This window comes from Pagrus pagrus (assembly GCF_965226575.1).
Source record: "Pagrus pagrus genome assembly, chromosome: 10".
Lineage (NCBI taxonomy): Eukaryota > Metazoa > Chordata > Actinopteri > Spariformes > Sparidae > Pagrus > Pagrus pagrus.
This window is the reverse complement of record NC_140194.1, coordinates 28,347,602-28,375,585: the sequence shown is the minus strand read 5'-3', so window position 1 is coordinate 28,375,585 and position 27,984 is coordinate 28,347,602. Positions and strand designations below refer to the sequence as shown.

At 41.2% G+C, this 27,984-nt stretch overlaps 1 protein-coding gene across 1 annotated transcript; it reads left to right on the top strand.

Moving 5' to 3' along the window:
- The first annotated feature begins 477 nt into the window (after nucleotides 1–477).
- ldhd (lactate dehydrogenase D) lies at nucleotides 478–27,930 on the top strand. The gene is made up of 11 exons (XM_084364139.1): nucleotides 478–610; nucleotides 16,210–16,322; nucleotides 17,063–17,204; nucleotides 17,822–17,963; nucleotides 18,796–18,955; nucleotides 19,038–19,237; nucleotides 21,518–21,646; nucleotides 22,283–22,410; nucleotides 23,020–23,110; nucleotides 25,454–25,565; nucleotides 27,104–27,930. Exons 1-11 carry the CDS (start codon nucleotides 521–523, stop codon nucleotides 27,282–27,284), a joined length of 1,488 nt encoding a protein of 495 aa, XP_084220265.1. The 5' UTR covers nucleotides 478–520; the 3' UTR covers nucleotides 27,285–27,930.
- The last annotated feature ends 54 nt before the right edge of the window (nucleotides 27,931–27,984 follow it).

Below are 27,984 nucleotides of genomic sequence, written 5' to 3'. Positions count from 1 at the left end.
AAACATTAGCAGGAATTTGTGGCCCTTTGACCACCTGGTCCAGGGACCACAACCTGTGTCTTTGCCTAATTTTGTGGCTGCTTTTAAGTTTAGATTGTTAGCAGGTGATAATCTATAACTATGTATGAGTGACACTTTTATGGTGCTGGATGAAGGAAACAAATAAATAAGGACTAAATAAGGAAGCATGTTACAGCAAATGACATTATGCTGGATATGGGTTTTATATTTGGAGTATGTAGGCTAGAACATTGCAACATCTCAGGAAATATGAAAAAAGGGCAACAAACCCTTTTCCCTGAACAAAAATAAAGAGGTAACAGTAGATAATTGTAAAAATTAATTGTAAATGTTGCAACAAAACATGTTTTGTACAAATGATTACACTCTCACACACTTATTCTATAACAGTTGTATTTTATTGTGAAAAGAATGACCGGATGTCCCGTGTGTGTCTCGCTCTAAACTTTGGCCGGATCTTACCTGTCAGTGTCTTTACTGTGGTGCAATGTAAATAGCGATGTTTGGACTGACACCGAGCCGACAGCTGCGGTCTCACTGGCGCTGCCTCCTGCAGTGTCGAAGCTTTAGAGCAGAAAACACCGCCAGAGTAAGTGCTTTTTAAAATGCTTACACGTTATCGTATCTTTGTAATGTTGCTTTACAAGAGGTCACGTGTAGAACAAACGCACAATCCAACTGCAGCAGCGACAGGTCGAGGTCTGGTGTGTGTCTCTACATTTTGCTCCGTCGTTAATGAGGCTGTACCATGTAAAAACCCCATTAACTGCTAATAATGCACTAGCTAATAATGTCCGTATTAGCATCGCGGACATGAGCTACCTACTAACCTAGCTGCTGTTGTATATAACTTTTATTACATTGTAGACTTATTACCAGATTTTGCATGATAAAACTGAACAGTAAGTGAAGTATAACCCAGCTGACGTTAGCTAACACAGTCAGTTTTATCTTCCCTTTTTGAACGGTTAATGTTAGCTCGAGGCAACCTTGTTTGTATTTTTAGGCATGCTTTAATGTGTCAGTGTGTAGGGCCATGCACAGACATTTTGGGGGCCACGGGCTCAAGCAAAAAGGGGGAACCCAGCCCACCCACAAATTCTCTATCCCACATCTCTATTCATAATGACACAGAAAATCCCAAGTGTTGAAGAAAACCTATACATTTCTGAGTTTGAATGGAAAAAATAAACCCGTTCTATGTGGATTATGCATTGCTTGTGCATCAGTGTTTGTGGTGCATTCCCAACTTTCTACTGGACAAGCTTTTCCTGTATTGCAAGTTTTTCACTTTTCTTTATTTATAGCCCAACATATATGCCAATAAAATTCCTCCCTTCCCTCTTGCGCCTTTACATTAAACTTTCCCTTCTGTACATTGCTCTACAATCAGCAGATGTGCTAAATGAATAACTGACGTGTATTATAAGGTCTATCAAATCTAAGTGAACATCCTAAACGTGGACCAAAATACCAGATAGGTGATTGCCAATATTATCCATCTGTAAAATATGTATGGCTGGTATGTTCCTTTCTCAGCTGAATTCACGTTTCTTGACAGGGTGACAGATCACCATATTTTCTGTGCGTAATGATGCTAAAGTCATATTTTTGAGAACAATCATTCACACATTAACCCTTGGATGCATGACCTACCAATACCTACACTCTTCCATGAGTGGGGTCAAAAATGACCCCAATTAGAATCAATGCGTTTTTGCAGTAAACTTAAGAAATTCCTTACATTTTGGTTAAAGATGATGATTTTCATTATATTTTGGTCAACAAAAGAGTGATTTAATTAAAGAACTTGTTCATTTAACACTTTTTATTCACATTCAATCAAAAACAATCAATCAATCAATCAATCAGGTATCAAAATCCATTGTGTGTCTGTCTGTCTGTTACTATTGTTATTATGGAGGACGAACAGAGAACTCATAGGTCCGGGGACCATAACACTGTCCACGCATAATACAGAAACAAACATCTTCACACACACACTCACACACACACACACACACTCACACTCACACTCACACTCACACTCACACACACACACGCTCACGCTCACTCTCACACACACACTCACACACACACTCACACTCACTCTCACCCTCACACACACACTCACACACACACACACACACACACACACTCACAATCACTCTCACCCTCACACACACACACACACACACACACACACACATGCACGCACACACACACACACACACGCACACACACACCATTGAATAATCAATAATCGTAAAGTAGGCTACCTAACTAAATATAGATATATGTCCCACAAAGCAACGTTACATGACCAAACAACAGTACCGTAGAAACTGGTCCTGTCTTTGGCAACTTATATGAGGAAAAAAATACCGCAGATGTTCATGGAGAAGTGTCTGTCCGACCGACTATTTCTGCCCGAAAAACAGCGTCTGTCCCCGGCAAAAACTTTAACTCACCAACTGTTTGTCGCGGTAAAAAAAATCACCACAATGGCCAGCTCTCCCGATCGAGACTTCAGTTATCTTTACCCCATAAACAGCCTCCCTCTCCGCGAGTGAAAGAGTCAGACAGTGTCCCGTTTACTGATGGCGATTATGTAGGCTAATTATGTAATTAAGAGAAAAACGTAACTTTGTCATTTTCCAGGGTGTTTGGTGGGTCAGGATCCCAATCACAGCAGATTATAACAGCATCCATATGATTATAAACAGTCAGCAGTTACATGTTTAGATTAACAGGAGGACACCGGGGAAACACCTTGAAAAAACACATACGTCATCATCATGACATGTACCGTCACGCCTCCTTTGGAGCCGCGGCCTCTTCACTAAGTCACACTTGTTTTAGATTTCCTTTTTAGATTTACTTGAATACTGTGTAGTGTACCTGGGCTTGAACTTGAAGCAAAAAAAGTTTGTGAAATTTGCACAGTAAAAGTTCTGTATTTTGACTGCAGTTGTCTTTGCATTCTGATTCCTCACTTCATTAGAATCATGAGTGGCTCTTCTTTGTAAACAGCATCATTTTCTGGGGCCATGCAAACCTGCATTACTAGTAGTGTGGAATTATTCTACAATATTCACTCATCATGACAGTAAAATAGACCATCCTAACGCCAGGTTCAGACAGGACGCCGAAGCGCCCCGAAGCGCCGCGCTCGGAAATTCTCGCGCGAGCCGCGGCGCTTCTGTTCACACCAGACACGAATTTCTCCGCGCTGGTCGGCAAACGGCTCTGCTCCTCAGCCGTTCTGTAGTCACACTTAGAGCTGTTTTTTCACCATAGGAAAGTAAATAACCGCATAAAATCACAACGCCATGTTTTCCTGACAACTGTACATGTATGTCCACTTCACAGTTATGAGTAGTTTTCTGTTAATCGGGGTGTTTAATTATCGAAAATAGTTTTATTTTGAAATGTGTTTCATTTTGAAAATCGACAGGATTTCTCGTTGTTGCTTTGTTTGACTTCCTGCCTGGCTTGACACATTCGGCCGCGGCACGCGAAAAAATTATACCAGACGCCGAAACGATCGCTGCACGGCGCGCGCCGGCAGCGGGGCAGAGCGCAGCGGCGCTGCCTATGTGAACGACACCATCGGTTAACATGGGCGCCGAAATGAAAATGACTCCGCTCCTCGGAGCTTCGCAGCCGATCGGGGCGCTTCCGCGTCCTGTCTGAACCTGGCGTCAGTCAGTCTACTGCAGTAATTCCTCTCTCAACCAGTAGAAAATGCTGTGAACACCTGATTATACATGAAAAAAAAAATACCGTCATATACCGTGAAACCGTTAGAATTTTGAAAAATACCGTGATATACATTTTTGGTCATACCGCCCAGCACTAGTAAAAGTTATTGGTGTGTATGCGTTTGATCCACATCTCCTTGTAGAACACAAACAGTTAAAGTGCTTTGATAGATCAACAATTTGGATCAACAGATAAAAAGCCTGCCAAACTGGAACTAGAGTGTGTTTTTCTTAGTTGAACTTAGGGTACTTTCTATCTACTTAGGACACACAGTATGTGAAACTTCTGGGTCTGTTAAGATTTTGGAATGCAAGTCGGGAAAAAGAAAACATTGGCAGGGAATCACACCCTTGCCTCCCTCCTTCACGTGGCCTGTGAGAATTGTACAACTAACCACTAGTGCAGTAATTCTATGAATAACGAGACCCTGAGTGTTTGACCTCAGGTGAATCCTCAGAATACGTATGTGTCGATGGCCTGGAAATATAATGGCTAAATTTGTGTGCAACAAGCATTGGTGGTTCAGTGGTAGAATTCTCGCCTGCCACGCGGGAGGCCCGGGTTCGATTCCCGGCCAATGCAACTGTCCTTTTGTAACAGAGCAAGTAACTTCGTTTTCAGTGATGAGCATACTACATAATGGTCAGTGGTGGGCTTTTGAGGATGATGCCAATGTTAAGAAATCATTCCAATATCCACAACCTGCATATCTACACATATTTTTGCAATGATCCCTGATTAACAGTTAAACTGTGTGACGGTACTTCAGTTACAGTATATAAAATGCTTACATCTGTTAAGCATTTGCTAGGCTTGTCTGGGGTTAAAAAAACCACACTGCATTTGATGAGAATAAAACCTTGGTCTTCCCTCCCTACATGGCAAGGCAGAATTCTACTACTAACCACCAGTGCAAGATTGCTGTGGGAAAGACAACCCTGAGTGCTTGACTTTGGGTCTACAGTTGTAATATCGCAATGTGTATGTGGCGGGCTTTCTCAAGCATTGGTGGTTCAGTGGTAGAATTCTCGCCTGCCACGCGGGAGGCCCGGGTTCGATTCCCGGCCAATGCAACAATCCTTATGTTACAGAGCAAATATTTTCACTCATAACCATACTGGCAGAATTCCACATACTTTTGTATTGGGGAGAATAAACAACCACAAAATGATTCCTATAGAGTCTAGATACTTATTATTTCACAACCTTCCACAAAATACAACCTTCCACAAAGCACATTTCCAAAAATACTACATTACATTACTACTAAAATTTCACAAAACACACTGATATTACACAGAACCATTTCAGAAAACTCAACATTTCACAAAACACAACCAACAAAACCTCAGTCTTCCCTCCCTATGTGCCAAGGCAGATTTCTAGCACTAACCACCAATGCAAAGTTTCTGTTGGTAAGACGACAATTAGTGGTTGAGCTCAAGTCTACCCTTGTAATACACAAATGTGTGTATGTAGCCTGCACATTCGGTTTTCATGGATTCAGTTGTAGTACACTCAGCATTGGTGGTTCAGTGGTAGAATTCTCGCCTGCCACGCGGGAGGCCCGGGTTCGATTCCCGGCCAATGCATTCATCCTTTTGTTACAGAGCAAGTATTTTCAGTCATGAACACAATGAAAGACTTTTGTATTGGGGCGAGAAAAAAAAACACAAAACAATTCATATAGAGTATAGATACTTATTCCCTACAATTCAAAATCATTTACAAATGTGACCGAATGTCACAAACATTTCAGATAACTCAAAATTTCACAAAAAACGACTTTTCAGAAAACACAAAATTTCAGAAAATGCTGATATTTCACACAAAAAATCTGAAAACTCAACAACATTTCAGACAACACAATGATCTTTCACAAAAAACAACATTTCAGACAGAAAACACATTTTACAAAACAAAACATTTCAGAAAATGACATTTGGGGAAACATTGCTGTGTTTTCCACACACTGGAAGGCAATTTGTGGTGCCAGCCATCTGCACCAAATATCAAGCTTCCACGCTTTTACTTCAACGGATGATCTTGTTTTAACGGAGACACACAAGGTGTGCACGGAGGGGAGGGGCTGTGTGTTTGAGAGACACGTGAGTGACATTGGCTGTGTCCAAATTCAGGGGCTGCAGCCTTCAATGACCCAGCCTTTGCGGTCCACGAGGGCCGGGTCCTTCGGACAGGTCTTTGAAAGCCTCGTCCACCGTTCGGAGTATTTCCTGGTTGCCTCACCAGTTGTTCCCGCCCCTTACCCTTACGTCACGATTGTGAATAAAGATATGCATTAAAGTCTGTTTTGGTTCAAATCTATCAAACGTGTACATTTATTTGTGTGTGTACAAAAATTAATGACAAAATGTGTCAAGTCTAAATTGAATCATTAACATTACAAAATAAACATTAACCCATTGGTGAATAACAACTATATTTACCATAGCATTACCAGCATCACGTATTTTAACTGAAAGTTGAAATTTGGAGGTTTTGAAGTTTAACATATCTGGGTTGGATGTTTACATGACTAAAACCCGAGTATAAACCCATTACTTAAATTTGAATGTCATGTCTGCGCCACTTGATGTCGCCATTTTCTCTTGCTTCCTCTTCTGTTTCGGGACTGAGCAGCGGTGCGCAAAGAATCTTGGGATATGGGAGGCCGCGAAGGATAGTTGCGGTGCGTCCTCCGAAAAGAGGGAAGGCCAGGCTGCATTTGTGGGCTGCCTTTGGAGGAGCCTCTGAATTTGGACAGCCTTCGCGCAGCGTTGTGACGTAATTGGCCTTCAAATGCGCACTTCGTGGGCTGCAGCACCTGAATTTGGTCACAGCCAGAGAGACAGAGGGAGAGCAGGAAAATGAAATGCAGCTGAACGAATACGCTGCGTTTTTAAGTAGCGTAAAAAAAAAACGTAATATGTGGCGGTCAGTGTTCATTCTGTGACGCACCGCCACAAATTAGTCACTGTGTGGGAAACACTGCATTGTGGAAAACAACATTTCACAAAACACAACATTTCAGACAACACAATGATATTTCACGAAAAACAAAAACATTTCAGAACCTTCCACAAAATACAACCTTCCACAAAATACAACATTTCACAAAGCACTTTTCCAAAGATACTACATTTCGCAAAACACAACATTTCACAAACCACACTGATATTACACAGAACCATTTCAGAGAACACAGCATTTCAGAAAACTCAACATTTCAGAAAAACATTTCAGAAAACACAACCAACAACCTCGGTCTTCCCTCCCCATGTGCCAAGGCAGATTTCTAGCACTAACCACCAATGCAAGGTTTCTGTTGGTAAGAAGACAATTAGTGGTCGAGGTCAAGTCTACCCTTGTAATACACAAATGTGTGTGTATGTAGCCTGCACATTCCGGTTTCATGGCTTCAAAGGCAGTTCACTCAGCATTGGTGGTTCAGTGGTAGAATTCTCGCCTGCCACGCGGGAGGCCCGGGTTCGATTCCCGGCCAATGCATTCATCCTTTTGTTACAGAGCAAGTATTTTCACTTATGAACACACTGGCAGACTTTCACAGACTTTTGTATTGGGGCAGAAAAAACAAACAAACCAATTCATATAGACTCAAGATACTTATTCCCTAAAATTCAAAATCCATTTACAAATGTGACATACAAATGTCACAAACATTTCAGATAACTCAACATTTCAGAAAAAACGACATTTCAGAAAACACAACCAGTGTTTCCCACACATTCATTTATCTGTGGCGATCCGCCACAATATCAACATTGGTCGCCACATATAGATTTTCTATTTTTGGAGCCGTGCATCCCATTCTCACTCACTCAAGACAGTGCACCTGTCAGTGAATAGCATGATGTTTTATACTCTGATACATTGGATGGCGGTGTGGTTTTTCGTCCACTGGTAAAACCAACGAAGAAGAGGAGCAGGACTATTAAACGCAGTTTGCTTAACCGTAACTTCCTCTGCAAAGAAGACGGCTGGCCTCATCGTCGAGATCAAGCCCACACAAAGAGTGCCAGGCCATGAAGCCAGTTTTTGTTATGGCCAAGCCGTGTAATTACATCGTCGTGTGATGCACTAGGGACTTTTTCCCATAAGCTAACATTGTGAGAGATGCGTCTGTAAAACGGTAATAAACGCCTCACAACCCTGCGAAATGACTCGTTTTACTGTCAGAATTTGGGCAAGTCAGTCCAATAAAATTTGGACAGTCTAGAATAACCGCCCGATTACATTTTATCACTATCCAAGTCAGCTCAGCACTAAAGCGGAAGTTAGCCGACTTGGTCGGCGGAAGTCTCCAGTGCGCATGCTCTATGGCACCCCAGCTAGACAGCCACTGCCACAATTAAAGTATAATTCTGTGGGAAACACTGACAACAATTCAGAAAAAACTACATTTCTTAAAACACATTATTTCGCAAAAAACAAGAACATTTTACAACATTCTACAAAATACAACACTTCCCTCCCCATGTGCCAAGGCAGATTTCTAGCACTAACCACCAGTGCAAGGTTTCTGTTGGTAAGAAGACAAATAGTGACTGAGCTCATGTCTACCCTTGTAATACACAAATGTGTGTGTATGTGGCCTGCAGATTCGTGTTTCATGGCTTCAGTTTGGTGCAACAAGCATTGGTGGTTCAGTGGTAGAATTCTCGCCTGCCACGCGGGAGGCCCGGGTTCGATTCCCGGCCAATGCATTCATCCTTTTGTTACAGAGGAAGCATTTTCACTGAAGAACATATTGGCAGAATTTCACAGACTTTTGTATTGGAGAGAGTAAAAAACAACAAAAAAACGATTCATATGGACCAGGGCTCTACGCTGACATTTTTCCCGACGAGCACATGTGCTCCTTAAGTAAAATATCTGAGAGCACAAAAAATATGTATTTATCGATGCTTAACACTTCACACTTAAATAGGCAGCACAAACCAAATTTTGATTTACAGTGTTGTAAACTCTTCATCACATTTCTGCCTGAAAAACAGCGTCTGTCCCCGTCAAAAAACTTTAACTCACCAACTGTTTGTTGTGGTGAAAAAAATCAACGACGGTCAGCCCTCCCGACCGAGACTTAGTGAACTTTCCCCCAGAAAACAGCCTCCCTCCCCGCAAGTGAAATAGTCAGACAGCGTCCTGTTGACTGATGGCGATTATGTAATTATGTAATTTAGAGAAAAACGTAACTTTGTCAATTTCCAGGATGTTTGGTGGGTCAGGATCTCAACCACAACACATTATAACAGCATCCATATGATTATAAACAGTCAGCAGGTACATGTTTAGATAAACAGGAGGACACCGGGAAACACGTTGAAAAAAACACACACGTCATCATCATGACTTGCTGTGTGAATTATACTCTGGTCATGGTGTGAATTACACAGTCCCTGTGCCATGGCAGTGTTTCTTGACCTAAAAAGGGCTTTTGATACGGTGGATCATCAGGTCCTCCTATCTAAACTATCCCATTTGAATTTTTCTACAGAGGCTATTCAGTGGTTCAGATCTTACCTATCAAACAAAAAACAATGTGTTTGTATTAATAATGTTAAATCCCCCTATCTTAGTTGTTCTGTTGGGGTTCCGCAGGGCTCTGTTCTTGGACCTTTGTTGTTCTCCTTGTATATAAACGACCTACCAGATGTGTGTAACAATGTCCATTTCCAGATGTATGCAGATGACGCCGTTGTCCTTGCTCACGGTAAAAACTACAGTGAGGTGTCTAAGACACTAACATCTGTCATGTCAAATGTTCAAGAATGGCTCACTGCCTCATGTCTGTATTTAAATACGCAAAAAACGGTTTGTATGGCTTTCTCTAAAAAACCTGTTGTTATGCAAAATTCTTATGTATTTTTGAGAGGGGAGGAACTTAATTTGGTGACAAAGTTTAAGTACCTCGGTGTCACTCTAGATCCTACCCTATCCTACAAAAAGCATGTGAAAAAAGTAATCAAAATAGTTCATTTCAATCTGAGCAATTTCAGGCAAATAAGATCCTCATTAACTGAAGATGCAGCAAAAATATTTATGCACTCTATGATATTCTCACATATTGAGTACTGCTTCACAATTTGGTCTTTAACGGGAAAAACCATACTTAAACCCATTGAATCTCTATAAAAAAACCCTGAACATTTTTGACAAAAAATCTTTCTTTTACCATCACTGTGACATCCTTACACGCCATAATCTACTGAGTTTTGACAGTCTTATCACTTTCAAACTTGCATGCTGTGTTTATAAGATTTTGAATGGACTTGCACCTCCACCCCTGAGTCAGTTTTTTGAACGCAAATCCACTAACGGCACAAACACTAGAGCTACTATGAGAAGAGACTGTGCAATTCCATTTAGGCGCACCTCCTTCTCACAATCTGCTATATCAGTCAGAGGCAGCAAAATCTGGAACGGCCTGCCAGCCTCCATAAGAGACTGCTCTACTTTCCTTATTTTCAAAAGGCAGTTAAAAAACTGGCTCAAGTCCAACCAGACCTGTAATCATTTCTAATCGAACACACATAGCTCCCCATGCCACTGCGCATGACCCCCCATGGACATGCGCAGTGACATGGGTAAACCATAAGGAGCGCTGCAGCACTTTACAAATGTACCACCTCTCATTTCATTTAAGCACAACTCCCAACAAGAAATCGTGTTCCGGTCTTTGCATTGTTGCACTTCATCCCATTTACCCACCTCTGACAGCTGATTCAAACCCCACCAACTCTTATGAGCACTGCAACACTTTACTTGAGCACTGTAGCACTTTATTATATTGTATGTCTTTGGTTTCGTTGTGTTTCTCAATTCATTGTAGCACAACTCCAACAAGAGTTGTGCTATGTTTTGTTCGTTTTTTTTGTTTTTTGTTTTTTTTTTTCTGTTCGATTTCTTTGTTTGTTTCTTTGTGTGTATTACTGTCTATCTGTTGTTTTTGTTCTCAGTAGTGTTTTCATGTCCCTTGTGTCATTGTATATTTAAATGGCTTTTAACATCTTGCCAGAGGACTACAGTTGGAAACTAGCCTCTGGCTAACACTGGCACTTTTACGGTTACGTTCATTGATGTGCACTGTCCTCTTTAAATAAAAGTAATTAAAAAAAATAAAATAAAATTATACTCTGGTTTGTCTTTTACGCCGGAGCTGCTCGGCTCTGTGTGAACAAACAACAGCGGAGAATTGGCGAACTGCCGCTGCGGTGATAATGCAGCATCTCTGTGTGAAAAAGGCTGGTAACTTGTGGTTGTGATGGTAACTTGTGACCTTTGCTCGCACACTGTGCGCCGAAATCATTTTCCCGGGTCGCACATACATTTTTTTAGGGGCAAATGCGAGTGAAATGCTCGCACTGTAGAGCCCTGTAGACTCCAGATATTATTAGATAACTTTTCGGAAAAAATGACATCAATGTGTTGTCTGAAATGTTGTTTTTTCTGAAATGTTTCACAAAAAACAACATTTCAGACAGAAAACACGTTTTACAAAACAAAACTTTTCAGAAAATGACATTTGGGGAAACATTGTGGAAAACAACATTTCACAAAACACAACATTTCCCTAAACACAACAATTCAGAAGAAAATACTTTTCACAAAACACACTGATATATCACAGAACCATTTCAGAGAACACATCATTTCAGAAAACTCAACATTTCAGAAAACAGGACCAAAAAACCTTGGTCTTCTCCCCCCATGCGGCAAGGCAGTTTTCTAGAACTAACCACCAATGCAAGGTTTCTGGTGGTAGGACAACTAGTGGTTGAGCTTGAGTCTACCCTTGTAATACACAAATGTGTGTGTATGTGGCCTGGAGATTGGTGTTTCATGGCTTCAGTGTCAGTGCAACAAGCATTGGTGGTTCAGTGGTAGAATTCTCGCCTGCCACGCGGGAGGCCCGGGTTCGATTCCCGGCCAATGCATTCATTGTTTTGTAACAGAGCAAACATTTTCGCTCAAGAACATACTGGCAGAATTTCACAGACTTTTGTATTGGGGAGAGTAAAAAAACACAAAAAGATTCATATAGAGTCCAGATACTTATTCCCTACAATTCAATTCACAAATGTGACATACACATGTCACAAACAGGCACCTGGTGCACGATTGCCTGGACCCACTGCAGTTTGCGTACCAGACTGACATCGGCGTGGAGGATGCCATCATCTACCAGCGTCACAGAGCTTACACACACCTGGAGAGGCCACAAAGCACGGTAAAGATCACATTCTTTGACTTCTCAAGTGCTTTCAACATGGTCCAGCCAGTCCGGCTGGCTCAGAGGCTCCCCGTGACGCAGGTTGATCAGGACCTGGTGGCATGGATTACAGACTGCCTCACTGACAGGCCGCAGCATGTCAGGCTGCAACACTGCCTGTCAGACGTGGTGACAAGCAACACTGGCACACCCCAGAAGGAGGAATACAGGGAACTAGTCGAGAACTTTCTGGGATGGTGTGGCAGGAATCACCTTCAGCTCAACGTCGGGAAAACCAAGGAGCTGGTGGTGGACTTGCGGCGCAGGAAAAGCCCCCCAATACCGGTTTCCATAAACGGGGAGGGGGTGGAGATGGTGGACACCTAGCGGTTCCTCGGGGTGCATCTGAACAATAAACTGGACTGGTCAGACAACACTGAGGCCCTCTACAGGAAGGGACAGAGCAAGCTGTTCTTTCTGAGGAGGCTCTGGTCTTTCGATGTGTGCACTAGGATGCTACGAATGTTCTACCAGTCTGTGGTAGCCAGTGTCCTATTCTTTGCAGCAGTGTGCTGGGGAGGTGGCATCTGGAGCGGTGGTGCTATCAAGCTGAACAAACTGGTGAGGAAAGCCAGCTCTGTGGTGGGGATGAAACTGGACAGTGTGGAGTTTGTGACATAGAGGACGATGAGAGGAAAGCTGCAAGCTATAAAAGACATTCCCTCTCACCCTCTCTACGCTGAGGTGAGGCAACTCAGGAGCACGTTCAGCCATAGACTCATCCAACCACGTGCCTCAAAGCGCTTGGGGGCTCTTTCATACCATCAGCAATCAGACTACTGAACACCACCACCACAGCTCCCAACACCTCCTTTCTCCACTGATTAAGGACTCAACCGTATACTTCATGTCACAAAGACTGATTTCTTTTTTTTGTTCCGTTTTATTTATTATTTCAGGAACCCTGCACATATCACATTTGCACAAGCACATTTCTTTATATATTGCGCAAGTTATGTAAATACATTTAGGACAGTTATTGGATATAGTTTGTTTATCTTTATTCTAATAGTTTTAATTATATTTTCTATTCAAATTGTTATTTTATTCTTCCAACATCTCTTTATTATTGTCTCTATTTTTTGAGACTTACTCTTGTGCTGCTACTTATTTCCTTCTGTACTGCCGTGTTACCTGCAAATTTCTCCCAAGGAATATCTTATTTTATTTGTGCAAGTGTTTTGCTTGCCCTATAATTGCCTGGTGCCTGCAGGTATCTTTAGTTGTCTATCTGCACTCAACGCCTTTACACCCAGTCCCTTGATACACATTTTGTTTTTTTATTTCATCCGGGAAACTTAAGAGGGAGGTAAATGGAAGAAATATATTTAAGTTTCATCATCATTTAAGAGGAATGATTTAATTATTACTGAAGAGGCATCTTTTCATTATTGCTGAAGAAGCATTTGTGAAGTTAGGAATTCCCAATAAATATTTTCTGGATATTTTTATGTGGGTTGAAACTGGTTCCCAGGCTTCTTCCCACCAGTATGACTACAGGATTGGCAGGGAATCAAACCCCTGCCTCCTGTCCGTAGGTGGCGAATAAAAACTCTACCAGTAACCACCAATGCAAGTTTCTTGTGGGCAAGTGGACCCATAAGAAAAAATGAAAGGAAAAAAAAGCCGGTGTAACGGATATTAACGGTGTTGCCAGGAGCTTATTAGTTGGTGGGAAAATGTTGTCACAGTGGCAACCTTACGGTGTGGTGTCCGAGGTGTATGTGTGTCAGTAGGCAAACAACAGAAGCACCAGCTGAGAATACAAGGAAGAGAACAGCAGAAATGTCAGTTTTTACACAAAGTGTAAATGTTATGACATCTTGCCAATCCTCAATCTGTGTTTACTTTATGTACTGTCTTGCTTTGCTAGTGTCTTTGATATCTACCCAATAGTAACATTTCAGACTAGCTGCTAATTTGGGAATAAGCTGTCCTTTATAGTCTGTGGCCCAACAGGAAAATGGCTGCAAGTTTCCGGCTTAATGTTCCTGAAAGTGTTAAAAGCATCAAATGTCAACCCATCAAATGTATTTGAATGGACATGAAGGAAGTTACAGTGTTGCCAAGCAATTGAATTCCTGCAGTTTGACCTTTTGTCCTTTCAGAAGTAGCTATATCAAGTAAAGCACATACAGCAGGAACACACACAACCCTGGAGCAAAACAGGCTTTATATAACTGCAAAGCTAACACTAGCTAAGCTAGTGATGCAATTAAACACATGAAAAGCAACAGTTGAAAAAAAACGTACCTCAATACAACATTGGGCATGGCGCTCAACCCTAGGTTACTCTTTGATTATTGCCCATTAAAAAGTTAATATTTTTCAGTTTTACTTTTATTATTACATATTAATATTGTTTGGTATCAAAAGTAATTAGGTATGGTACTTGTTGTATTACTATATTACTTTTTTTTTTTACTCTCACAACTGCGTCCTGCTCTGAAATCCAGCTACTGTTGTTTATCCAGCTGCATGCTGCTTCACCAGCAGTCGACGCCTCATTTCCAGCACCGCAGTATTTTTCGACAAGTGGGCTGAACTTTCACACATTCTTCTTGACTGTCCCTCAATATTACATTCTTTTTCAATCCTGTCTGTTTCCATGCTCCAACACACCTGATTCAAATGATCAGCTTGTTATCAAGCCCTGCTGAAGCCTGATAAGGACCTCTTTAATTGAATCAGGTGTGTTGTGGCAGAAATGCAAGCACAGGGTAGCTGTGAAACATGTAAATGCCTAATTAAACAGGCTTATCTACGAAATAAACAGTAAAGAAACATAATACATGGCTAAACTTACAGCTTCCAAGTTTAATGTTGGGTCTCACAGCCAGCAACAATCTATTTAGAACTTGTACAGAATAATAATGCAGTCTGTTGTAAAAGTACAGCTCCTTCAGCTTGTTAAGTTAGTGGAGCAGTCCGCGAGTAAAATACACCCACAGACACACAATTCAACAATTTTACAGTCGTTGTGGGGACATTTCTGTCAGACTTGCATCAAAAAAAAAAAGTTAATCCACTGGGTCTTGACATCCTCAGATGGGAGTAGATGACGGCTTTTGTGTTGATTCTTGCAGCCACCAACAGAGCACTTTCCATGCTCAGTTCTAAGCTTTGAACCAGCCTTCATTTTGTTAAAAATATCCAGCTGTGTTTAAGTTTAGTTGGTAATTTTGATACCGTTAAACCTTCCCAAAAAGTTTTCTGTAGTCTACGGCACTACCACCAGCTTATTACAAATCATATTGCAGAGCTTTGAGGGAGCTGCAAATCGCTGCTATACCTTTTCTGCTAAGGGTGGCTGCACTGCTGCAGTGCTATCTTACACTTTAGAAATGTTCTCATGTTAATTTTAAGGGATCATTTTATGTGAAGCACTCACTGCGCGTTATTTATTTGTTGTGAAGTATTTTGTAGCTTTAATTGTTGTACAATAGTACGACAAAATATTTGTCATTACACAGCTGCTGGGTTGTGATTCGGTCGGAACTCAAAAAGCTTCAAAATGCAGCAGTTGCACCAACTCGCTTGCAATCACCATATGCAAGTGGCCTTCGCCGTAGTGAGCATTTACTACATAAACAGTATTTGCACAGGTGTGGCTGTGTTGTACCCAGAAAAAAAACATATTCTTTGCTTTTACTTTCCACATCTTCATAAAACACAACAGACAGTGAGGTGAGGTGGGCAGGACATTAACCTAGGTGGAGGATGGTCCCCTAGTCTGAGGTGATGCTGTGTCACATTTCAGGCAGTTCAGGAGCACTTTTACATGCATGTTTTTACATGCACAAAAAGCCAGATAACACTGTGAGCTGTGAGAGCAATTCTACAAGACAAACATGTCAGAATAGACCTCTTGTGTTTCAGTGGCGTTTAATTTGTGAAGTCTTTAAAATATGCGGTGGCCCTGCCAGGTGCTTTTGTTGATAAGCAGGGAAACATTAAATGGACAGAGTTTGACATGTTCTCTCCACAGCAGAGATAAAACATAACATATCAAGGCCATTTTTAAGTGTACTGTTCAATTAAAGTCTCCAATGTTATATATTACCTTTTCCACCCACTCTCTTGTGATGACTCACTCTCCTTCACTGTGTGTTATCATTTGTGTGTGTGCATAGAGTGCTGCTCTGGACAGTGTCCTCTCTGCGTTCAGGTCTATATGTGGCGAGGATGGCGTCTCATTGGGTGAAACTGTTAGAGAGCAACACGGCAAAGATGAGTCTGTACACAGGTCAGTCTCTCTCACTCCGTCACACACATCGTAATACATTGTAATGGTGTTTTACATACTATACAAAAGTTAAAAAATAATTGTTTTTCCTTGAATAATACAGTAACAGGTTGTGTACTCAAAATGAGTATACTGGGTTGTAAGTCCAATATTCACTATGTTCACCAGATATGCACTTCTAAAAGTCACCTGTTTAGTGCTGAACAAGTAGTGTCCATTGGATTTGAGTCTTTTTTCCTCATTTTCTCTCTTGGACCTGTACCAGTACCAGTAGTGTACTGTGTTGCCTGGAGGTTGGTAATTCCTCTGTAAATGCACATGATTATAAATGAGATGTGCATGTGTGGGCACATCACATTTTTGGGGGGTTGGCTGGTTTGGGGTAGCCACCTTCGCCACCGTGTCATTACTTCAAATCTTTACTCCAACTATTAAAAAATGAGCATAGAAACAAAACCAGAGGGATCACTGACCTGGTTGCCAAGACCGCAACCTCAGTATTTTCAACAGTGTGGACAGGGTGGAGTCAGTTAGTGTAAAATGAGAAAAAAAATTGTCATGCATGTAGTCTAATTAGTCTAATTATTTATTTTTATTCCATGTTTGATTGACAGAGTGAGAAATCAATGCGTGAGAGTTGCCAGCTCTGTTTTCCTATTCTGCAAATTCTACAAGGGGTGATAACAAAAGGTGTTGTTGAGTGGAGAACAGTGAGTGAGTGTTGCACTGTTGCTGTTCAGATGTTGTCCCCCAGATGTGGTGGTGTTTCCTCATTGTGTGGAGGAGGTCAGCGCCCTGGCTAAGGTCTGCCACAATCACGGCCTACCCATCATCCCCTTTGGCACTGGAACTGGTCTGGAGGGAGGAGTCGGTGCAGTGAAGGTGTGTGTAGGTTTGTGTCTGTCTTAGTAAGTATAACTGTGCATTGACACTTTGGAAAAAGGAGCAATAATAAAAGTAATAGATTGTAAAGTATTGTGTGTCAGAGGCATGAGGTGACATCATTTAATGAGGCTTTTGCTGAATCAAACAAAATTTGAAATGATAAGTTGTTTGGTTGACAAAATGTCGTTGATTCCCAAAGCCCAGGATAACATCCTCAAATGTCTTGTTTTGTCCACAACCCAAAGACATTCAGCTTACTATCAAGGAAGAGGAAAGAAACCAGAAAATATTCACAGTTTTAAGAAGCTGGATTCAGAGAATATTACTTGTTTTTTTTTCTTGAAAAAATGATTCAAACTGATTAACAAAATAGTTGTCGATTAATTCAATCATTGGCAACTAATCAATAAATCATTGCAGCACTTTATCAAACAGATTAAAAAAGGGTTTGAATTTCTATTTTTTGTATTTAAGTAGATGTTTAGTATTTTTTCTCAGCTGTTATTTTGGGACTAGTGATTTTCTGTTGCCGCTGACTAAAACTTCTTTGAGGGTCCCATAAGGCCTCTATGCAGGAGAAACCCCGTCTACATGTTACTTTGTCCTGCCCTTAGGGTGGTGTGTGTTTCAGCCTGAGGAGCATGGACCAGGTTCTTGATCTCCACCAGGAGGACTTTGATGTGACGGTGGAGCCTGGTGTGACTCGGAAGGCCCTCAATGCCTACCTACGAGAGACCGGCCTATGGTTTCCTGTTGGTCAGTCACACTGTTGCTTAGTTTTCACTGTATTATTCGGTAGCTCAATGATCACAATGTCAGCCTGACGGAATGAATGAAGTGAAAAGAAATAGTTTAATTATGTTTTGTGTGGGATATCATTTTCTTCACCCTTGTGTCCTGGGTGTGGTCCTCTGACTCTAGCCGTTTGTGTATGTGTGTGTGTGTGTGTGTGTGTGTGTGTGTGTGTGTGTGTGTGTGTGTGTTGCTGCAGCATTTCAGCTGGCCTGGTCAGTCATGTATGCCAGAAGCATCAATCCAGCATGTGGATATCTTTCACTTTTCTATTTCCCTGTTGGTCAGTCACATAAAAAGCATTTTACAAGATAAATCTTTTCCATTCAGCCATCCACTAGGGATGTATGTGAAACAATCTAAATCACCTTCACCAAGAATATGTTTTCATCTTCTGTGGAAACAAGGACAGTAATGTTTTCCACTGCGTTGCCTGGCTGAGTAGGGCATATATCAGTTAGGTGATACTGGGGCAAATAATTTTACTCACCATTGTTCTGTTGTGGGTGACATGGACAAGTGTTTTTGAAGTTTTAACATCAAAGTTGTTCAAATTCATACATTCATCAGGTGATATTTCATAAGAAATCTTAACCTCCCGAAAGTGATTTTCAGCTAAAATGATGAGATTAAATGATTAAAAAATAGATAAATAACAACACAGGATGAATTACATTTTTTTAATCAGTTGTGAATTTTAGGTCAAGCACTGTCTTCAAGACTGGATTATAGTAGATTAACATTTCCTTTCTATTTCCCTTAAGAAAACACTAGTGATGTTCTTTAATCATCTCAGATCCTGGTGCTGATGCCTCTCTGTGTGGCATGGCTGCCACCAGTGCGTCTGGTACCAATGCAGTGCGTTATGGAACTATGAGGGAAAACGTTTTAAACCTGGAGGTGGTGTTGGCTGATGGGACCATCGTACATACGGCTGGGAAGGGCCGACGTCCCAGGTACACATTAACTGTTCTCACCCACAAATATAGTGAAGCCTAAATGCTCTGACCTTTCTTTTCCGACATAATCAATCTTTAGGAAGACATCAGCAGGCTACAACCTGACTAACTTGTTTGTGGGGTCAGAGGGCACGCTGGGGATCATCACCAAGACTACATTGCGCCTGTATGGCATCCCAGAGGCCATGGTGTCAGCTGTGTGCTCTTTCCCCTCAGTCCAGGCTGCGGTGGACAGCACAGTGCAGGTTCTACAAGCGGGAGTACCTATCGCTCGCATTGGTAAGGAGATTATACCTTATATCCATCCTGAAGATCACTGCACCGTTCCCATACAACAGGCAATATTTTTCTTGTATTTTATGAACAAGGTGTCGGCTGTCAGGTTGCTAACAAATGACACTGCACCATATGCAGCGGCATCAGGAAGTGGTAGCAGTAACAGTAACACAAAGACAGCTTCAATAGTGCAACAAAGGAGAGAGGATCAGAGAACACTGCATCTGTCCAGTATACTGCACTTGCAGTATTTGCAAGTAGTTGAGTGCCTTTACTGCAAGCTTGTAGACCTTTTCCAGAGCACACTGGATCACGCTTGGTCACACAAATACATAAAAAGTCAAAATATCACAAAAAGGTGACAAAATGAAATGGAAACTTACCTGGTGGATAAATCATGACATACTGTATGTGACAAATGGGATTTAATTCAATCAATCGATGTTTATTTGTATAGTGCAATTCACAACAAGTCATCTCATGGCACTTTCCAAATTGAGCAGGTCTAGCTCATACTCCTTGATTAATTTATTTACAGAGACCCGACATTTCCCCCATGAGCGAGCACTTGTGGCGAGAAGAAACTGCCTTTTAACATTTCACATGTAAAGAAATAACTATCTGTGGTGAGGTCCTTTTTATTTCTGTTGATTATTGTCAGCTGTAAAACTAGTTTATTAGCGCCAGTTGCTGGACTGGTATTGGGCAGTAGACCAAAGTGAATTGTTGGAGACACTTTTTCAATTTTGGTTAACTGAACTGTGTGTCAGCATTTTGCAGAAATAAGAAAAGTCTGGTATCTGATGTGTGTTTTCCTCCTGGGCCGAAGTTGTTTAAGCCCTTGACTTTAACCAGCAGTAATTAGTAAGCTCATGGGAGACTTGAGCTTGGTCTTGAGAGGCTGCAGCCTTTATTTATTGAACTGTGGCCTTTACTGTACATTTATGTTACTACTCAATTGCAAACTAACTGCCACTCTGCCGTACAGTGTCACACACTCGTCGCCCGCTCACGCTCTACCACTCAGGATTTACGTGTTGCGTCGTGTTAAGTCACTGCTGGTGAAAACCCAACATTTCCTGATTTTGCTGCTTCATAAAAAAAGCTTTTAAATAACTAAATAACAGAGGGCTTCTGTTGTGAAGAATTGATAGGAAATTAAACGTGTGACCTCCATTGTCAGGTGTTTATGTTCTGTAATGTTGAATGCCGACTGGAGCTGGAGGGGAAATGAACTTGATGAAAGTAATGAAGAGGGGCGAGGGGAAAGGAAGAGGGCGAACCTGAGTCTCTGGTGAGGGCTGAGTTTAGTGAGAGGTTGACCTAAATTGCCAATTAATTGTAATGAATTTACCTCTACTGACTTTTTCTGTCCTCTTTTAATTTTTTATCACACACTGAAAATAAGTGATTAATGAGGGACAAGATCAGATTTGATGTCTTCGTCCTCCAGCATATTTAGGTTGACACATATCAAAAATAACTGATGTTAGAATTTCCTTTGAGAGAGTTCAGACCAGTCCACTACCTACGATTGTCCTCAGCATGTTCACAGAAGGTAGTACAGTGTAATAAAAGCTCTTATTGGGATGGTTGGATTTGATTGATCCATAAAGACAGTGCAGTTTGGCACAAAGACATTGAGGGAGGAGCCTTTGCCACTGAGAAGTACAAAGAGAATTTGAACAGTGATCTATCTTTTGAGCTAGAGATGTATATGCTCAAAGAGGAAGATGTCCCTTTGATAATCCGCCTCTCTCCTCACAGTATGTGGCCACGACTGAAGATGGAATTAAATACAAATGAACCGAATCTCCAGGCTACTCAGACTAGTCTGGCCCACATATGAAGCACAACACTGGAGGGGATCTAAATGTGTGTGTGAAGTGTTAGCCGTGGTAATGTAATCCTGCAGCCAGAAGCTGACGTCATCAGGCTTAATGAAAGATAAAACAGCCTCGGAGAGAAGGAGGAAAGATCAGTGGGGTTTGTGGAGAACAGCCTTTTAAGACAAAACAAGGCAGAGATGAAACTTTATTGATCCCTGAGAGAAAATGGGTTCCTGCAGTGGAGGGATAATAGAAAACAGGAGGAAGGAATGTATCATAAAATTAGCTGTGAAAGCCGAATCGATATCACGTTTTGGCAGTTGGAAACTATTTATGTGGCCACAAAGTAAAAGTCATAAGAATGACCTATTTATCTACTACTATCTGCATCACACTGACATTTGTCTCTTTGTTCTGTGTGTGTTCTGACTGTTTGTGTTTGTGCGTCATCCAGAGTTTCTGGATGAAGTGATGATTGATGCGTGCAACAGGTTCAGCTCTCTGTCCTACCCTGTGACCCCGACCCTCTTCCTGGAGTTCCACGGCTCTGAGCGAAGCCTCGAGGAACAGGTCAACACAACAGGTGTACAAACATAACAGATTTCTAACAACTTAAGTCACATACTATTATTGTTGTTCGATAAAAACCTGAAATGTGTGTTTTGTCACAGAATTATTGAATATTCTAGGTGAAATCTTGCTGATTAAAAGGGCAATTTGTCAGAATTTTGGTTCAAAACATTCAGAACGAACATTATCAGCAGTGTGAAGAAACAACAGTGGTGACGTTACGTCAAAGACATCTATGTACTGTGTTGCAGAGATGTCTAATGAAGTTAGCATGCTAAACAGCCTGTCCTGTCTCATAATACCACTTTGTGCTTGATCGAGATGGATGGAAAGCTATTAACGAGCCAGCAGCCTTAACACACGTCATAGCACCTGATAAAGAGAGGAAATAAGCTCGAGCTGAGCCGGTGGTAATAAATACCCCTGACTACTGCAGCGTTAATTGCCCCGGGACTAAATTCTAATAATTTATATTCACATTGCACACAAAAGCCAGACATTAGCGGGTGTACGTTGGTTTTTTGGCGAGTGTGAAAGGGGTATTAGTAACCAACTAACACCAACTAAACCAGATGCAGTGAAAGGTAGAATGAGCCCAAACATTCAGGCTGTCACATAAAACAATGTTATCCGGTGTGTGTTTCTACAGAGGACATCACTCAGAGTAACGGTGGGTCAGATTTTCAGTGGGCTCGAGATGCAGAAACACGCAACAGCTTGTGGAAAGCTCGTCACGATGCCTGGTACGCTGCTCTGGCTCTCAGGCCTGGCTGCAAGGTAAGGAAACTCATCTGTCACTTGACCTGTGCTGAAACAAAAAGCTACTTTTAGCACGAAAAAAACCCCCACGATTACAAGACCAGGTCGCTGCTGACCCCCATAATTAGCTGCTAGCTATATCGATATGCTGCTAGCTATATCGATATGCTTTTCTGTTGCCCCTTGCTAAATGTGAAAAAAACACTTTTTTATTGGCCTGAACTCCACAGATTGGTGATGATAACAGTTTAGAGGATCCTTGGGTCATAGAGATGTAATATTGTTCATTAGAACTATTCCACAGGGATAAAACAATGTTCAGCTGGCAGTATCATCTTGTTTTATCACTTACCACAGTATTACTCTGCTCTGTGATTGCTGTGTGGAAAACTCAATGCCATTAGCGCTCCAAGTGTAAGGTTACAGGATGCCCCTTAAATGTGTTGCCTCGTAATGGTGAACAACAGGCTAATTAATTACTCCTCCTACACTCACACCACCGTAACCATTATGAGGCTGTTTTATGTCTCATTTTATTAAAGTTTTAAATCCTAGTGATTACGAGAGACTACTTGATGTAATTTCAATGTTGTGACCTCTTCTTGTGTTTGTGTGTTTGTCCCACAGGCCTACTCTACAGATGTGTGTGTCCCTCTGTCTCGACTGCCTCAAATCATAGTGGAGACGAAGGAGGACCTGATAGAGAACAGGCTCACAGGTGATACTGCAAATAATAATATGAAGCAGATTTGAGTATTACATTTTACACAAAATAAAAATTCAGTCATCATCTCCTCACCCTCATGACGATGGAAAGTCTGGTGAAGTTGCGTAGTCCACAAACATTTCTGCTTCACAGCAAAACAGTGTGCAGCATTCTCCCAAACAACTAGATAGAAACAATTAGCTGGTGGGCTTGTGGACTACAAAACTTGATCTGACGTTCCATCAGCATGAGGGTGATAATGAGTCAATTTTCATTTTGGGGGGAACTTTTCGTTTAATAATTTGAATAATGGTTGACATGAGAGTATAAAGCTTGGAGATGAATTATTGGTATTCCGTGATTGTATCAACATTTTTACAATCAGAGCATTCACACTAAGTGTAGAAAATGAGAACGACTGACAGGACGCCTCAGAGATACATTATAATCATGACTGTTTGTATTTAAAGATGCAATATCTCATCCTATTGACTGTTTCTGCATTCCATTTAATGTGGACATGACAATCTTCTATTGGTGTGGCCAGCATTTAAAGGTTTAGGCTAGAGGCCAAAACATCAACATCCACATTTTTTCCACCATAATTAATTCTTAACACTTACCCATTTTAATTAGCACAATGGACAAGATGTAGAGGGTCTGATATGATGCGAATAATCATATTTTCCAAGCATAAATGTGATTAAGGAGAAAATACTGACTCACTGCAGAAAAAATTGCACCCTAATGCAAAAAATACTTCACGCTTACGTATGTGGCACGGGCAGAACAACACTTTATATGAAGCCAGCAGGTGAACTGGCAGCCTTATGACTACAGCAAAGTAAATGATATCTAGTCATTCCTCTATAGGGAAACAATTCTATCATACACATCATCTTGTAGAGAATGTGTACTTTGTTAGTAAGAACACTTAAATTAAATAAAAACACACTACTTTATGTAGAACATGTTGGATTGTGGCATGCGAGGTTTGTATTTTTATCTGTGAATAGATGCAAAATGAATTTATTTGGCACTTATCCAGTCCAGTCAGTATTAAAAGTATCACTATTATCCATTCAGCAAGATAAGATAATTCAGTTTCCTGAGAAAGGACATTTTTTTTTTATTTTTAAAGTCTTAAATATTTTCTTTTCCCTGCTGTAGACAGTGATGTTAGTTATGAAATGTTTTTGTATCTGTGGCAGGCTGTCAGTAGACATTATTTATTAACTAAAAGTGCGAGTGTTGTGACAGTGTATTGTGCTGCAGGACGCAGTTGAACCCTTTTTTTGTGGGGTTTCAGTCACGACATCAGACCTGCAGCAAACACTGTCGCTCCCATCATACTTTCATACTTTGGCCTGTACAACCATGGTATTTCATTGTGTTTAATGTGACAGTGACCTCTATCATTAAGGATTTGTGTATGTCTGACTCCAATTTTTAACATTTTACTAACATTGAATTGTATTCAATGTGAGATTAAAAATTCTTACAGAAGTCTTGCATTTAACCCTGCAGCAACCCCGAAATAATGGTTGTAATAGATCTGAATAAAACAGCATTGTATTCAAAGTGTATTCAATTGAGCCCCTAAAATATGAAGAGGCTCCACACCTTAAAAAATGCAGCATTTTAATTCAACCGTAAGTTTTAAGTTTGAAGGGAGCCCAATTATCATTAGCTGAAGCACAGCAACTGTGAGACAGTAATGGGATAATAGTCTACGGGCCTGCATACAGGAGCACGAGCAGAGAAGAGCTGTTAAGTCATTAGGCTGAGCAATAATATCCACCAAAACATTAGTCACTAGAACGCTTTGTTTCCACACAGCTCAGTGTGCGTATGGAAGTCAACCAACCAGATTTCGGGCCAATGTGCTGTGTGCCACAGGAAGTGAGCGTAAACAAATTAGCTAACTAATTGATGAATGTGATACAGCTCTGTTTCCACCTTTATTTGTTGTGAGTGATAATGTTTGCAAAATTAGCTTCTCTCTGATATTAGCGGGGGCATTTCTATCTCTCCTTAAAGACGTACATTTTCATGCATTAAACACTCGGGGGCGTACATCCTTCATTACAGACACAAAAACAAGACTGTGTGGGAATGAGGCGCAAGCTGCTGATCATACCAAACCAAGTGAGGTAATTGCAGCAAAACCCAGAAAATGTAAATGACGGTGTGTTTTTGTAGCTGGTAAAATCAACTTTTTAATCACCAAAGACAAATGTGTTGTTCTTTTACAAGTAACGTAGTCTCACTATAAAGTGGATCATGAGGAAATCAAATAAAATAGTAAAAAAGTCCAAAATTAATGGGTGTGAATGCCATCTGTTGCATTTTCAGGTCCCATAGCGGGTCATGTGGGTGATGGTAACTTCCACTGCCTGATGGTGGTGGACCCCAGTGACCCAGAGGAGCAGCACCGGGTCCACCTGTTCACTGAGAGACTGGCCAGGTAAAGAGTCTCTGACCCTCTGACACTCGTCACTTTGTCACAAATCCTCCAACAGACAGGACCTTTCTCCATTTACTGTGCAGTCGTAGTAGTTACCGCTGATATATAATTAGACATTGCAGGAAACATTTGGTGAGAGGTCCAGGTTTTCATCTGCTGAATTCAATTATTTATACCAGCATCAGTGTCTCTCAGAGTCTCTCTCTTTCATTACAATGATATCTGTTTTTAAGGATTTTTGAAGGACATGTGTTTTGAGCTTCGGTGAACGTTCTGCCCTGAAGCCAGCCAGGTCGCACTGCTCCCTGTTAGAGAAGATACCAAAGAAAAGTTGCTGTCATTTACTCTTCAACTCCTTTCTCTTCTCCCTAATCCTCCCCACACTTTGCCTAATCCTTTTCACTCTGTTAGCCTACCTGCAGACTAATTCACCTCCCCTTTGGCATCACACTCTCACCCATCTCTCTCAGCTTATATTGATTTCAGAGGGCTTATCTTTAAGTATTGGGTTCTGAAAAGGCTTTCAGATAGTGTGTTTTTCGTCTGTAAGTGGTGAATTTTGCTAAATGCCAACATGAGCTTCTCAAAATATGTTTTGAAAACCTGTAAAACCACCGGCTGCATCAGGGTCAGTTGTAGATCCCGATGTGTTTTGGCACAGAGGTTTACATGAAGAAAGCCATAGACACCGATAACAGTAACAATGGTTAATAGATTTGAGTGCATCCTGTGGATGCTTGGTGTCCCATTAGTGGAGGGTAAGCGTTCCACATATTCTTCTTCCTTTTCAAAAACTGGTGCCTACATTACCCACCATGCAACTTAGAACCTGACTCACATCACTGAAGGTAATTTATCAGATCACCTGCAGCTTCTTCTGGTTCCACAAAAGGATTTACACACCTTTTTTTCCCCCCACAAATGCAGTCGTACTCGCCAAAACCTTTAAACACACTTAATGTGCGTTGGTGAAGTGACCCTTTGACTGAAATCTCCCTACACTGCACGATCTTTCATGTACATCATGTAGCACTGTGTTCACCTGCTACCTTAGCTGACCATTAAAAGTAGAGTTTCTTCAAAAAAAGGACGAAGACATTCTTTGACTGCAGTAGCTGTACCTTTTAGTTCAGGCTGAATTGGTACCAAAGTGTACCTGTCAGGAGCTACTGTATATTGCACTTTGCCATGCATCATAAGGTCCTTAAGAGGGACCATTATGGACCTTTTATGGTACCATTTGGGTATAAATGTATACTCAGCCTGTTCATCTGTTTTTGAATTTGTGAGTGGAGTGTGTCATGTGTGCAGCAGCAGCAGTACCTCAAATTGTCTGACTGAACAGGTCACAGACAAACGAAGATCGTTGTGTTAAACTATAATGTGAAATATTTACAATTAAATATCAGCTTAAATTTGTTCAAATCAGGTCAAGTTGCAGTTCATTGTACATGTTTTTAATATGAGTAGTTTCAGCCTTCGTTAAGTTTTTTTAAAAATGACATGAGTAACCTCTTTGTGGTCTGTGTTCCCTGCAGGCGAGCCCTGGCCATGGACGGTACATGTACAGGGGAGCACGGAGTGGGCTTAGGGAAGAGAGCGCTGCTGTGTGAGGAGGTGGGACACACGGCTATCCACGTCATGCACGGTCTCAAGGACACCCTCGACCCAAAGAACCTGATGAATCCTGGGAAAGTTCTGCAGCCTAGAGAACCATGAACAGTATTTCAGTCTGAATGACAGTAAATAAGCACAGAGAATCTCATCGTCATGTTCATGGCTTTAGAGACTGGTGTCAGACGGAAATGATGTCTTTTAGAGCTTATTGCACATGGAGTGTTTGAGCTCTAGCTGGGGTCAGTCAGAGGTGAAAACTAAGAGGATATCAACAGGAAGAAAATCACAAATACTGTATTTTGAATGGATTGTAGAGACATTTCTGTCGGTCTTCGAATTTTTGATGCTAACATTGTATGTATGTACCTATGAAGGTTGCTTTGACTGGTTGACCTGCTAACAAAATACAAAGCCAACATGATAACTGAACAGTAACGAAATCCTTTGCCATTACCATTAATTAAAAATAAAAAGTAATCACTAGCTGCTGCCAAAGTGTGTAAATGTTACATTGTGTGACACATTATATAGAATATAGTGAGGTGTAAAACTGCCTAATACCCTCATAAAATGGACGCGGCATCAGCAGTCATGACATACTTTTTGTTGATGTTCAAGATGTAACAGGATGCCATAGAGTGTGGTTGTAACTCAGGACTATAGCAGCTGGTATCAGAGGAAAGCTGCACTACATGATGTGGAGATTGTGACTTCCCAGTTGGAAAAATAAAGGAAATTGCTGGATGAATGTAAGTCATCATTCATTTTTCTTTTGCAAGAACAACCGAGTTTCAGAGGGATT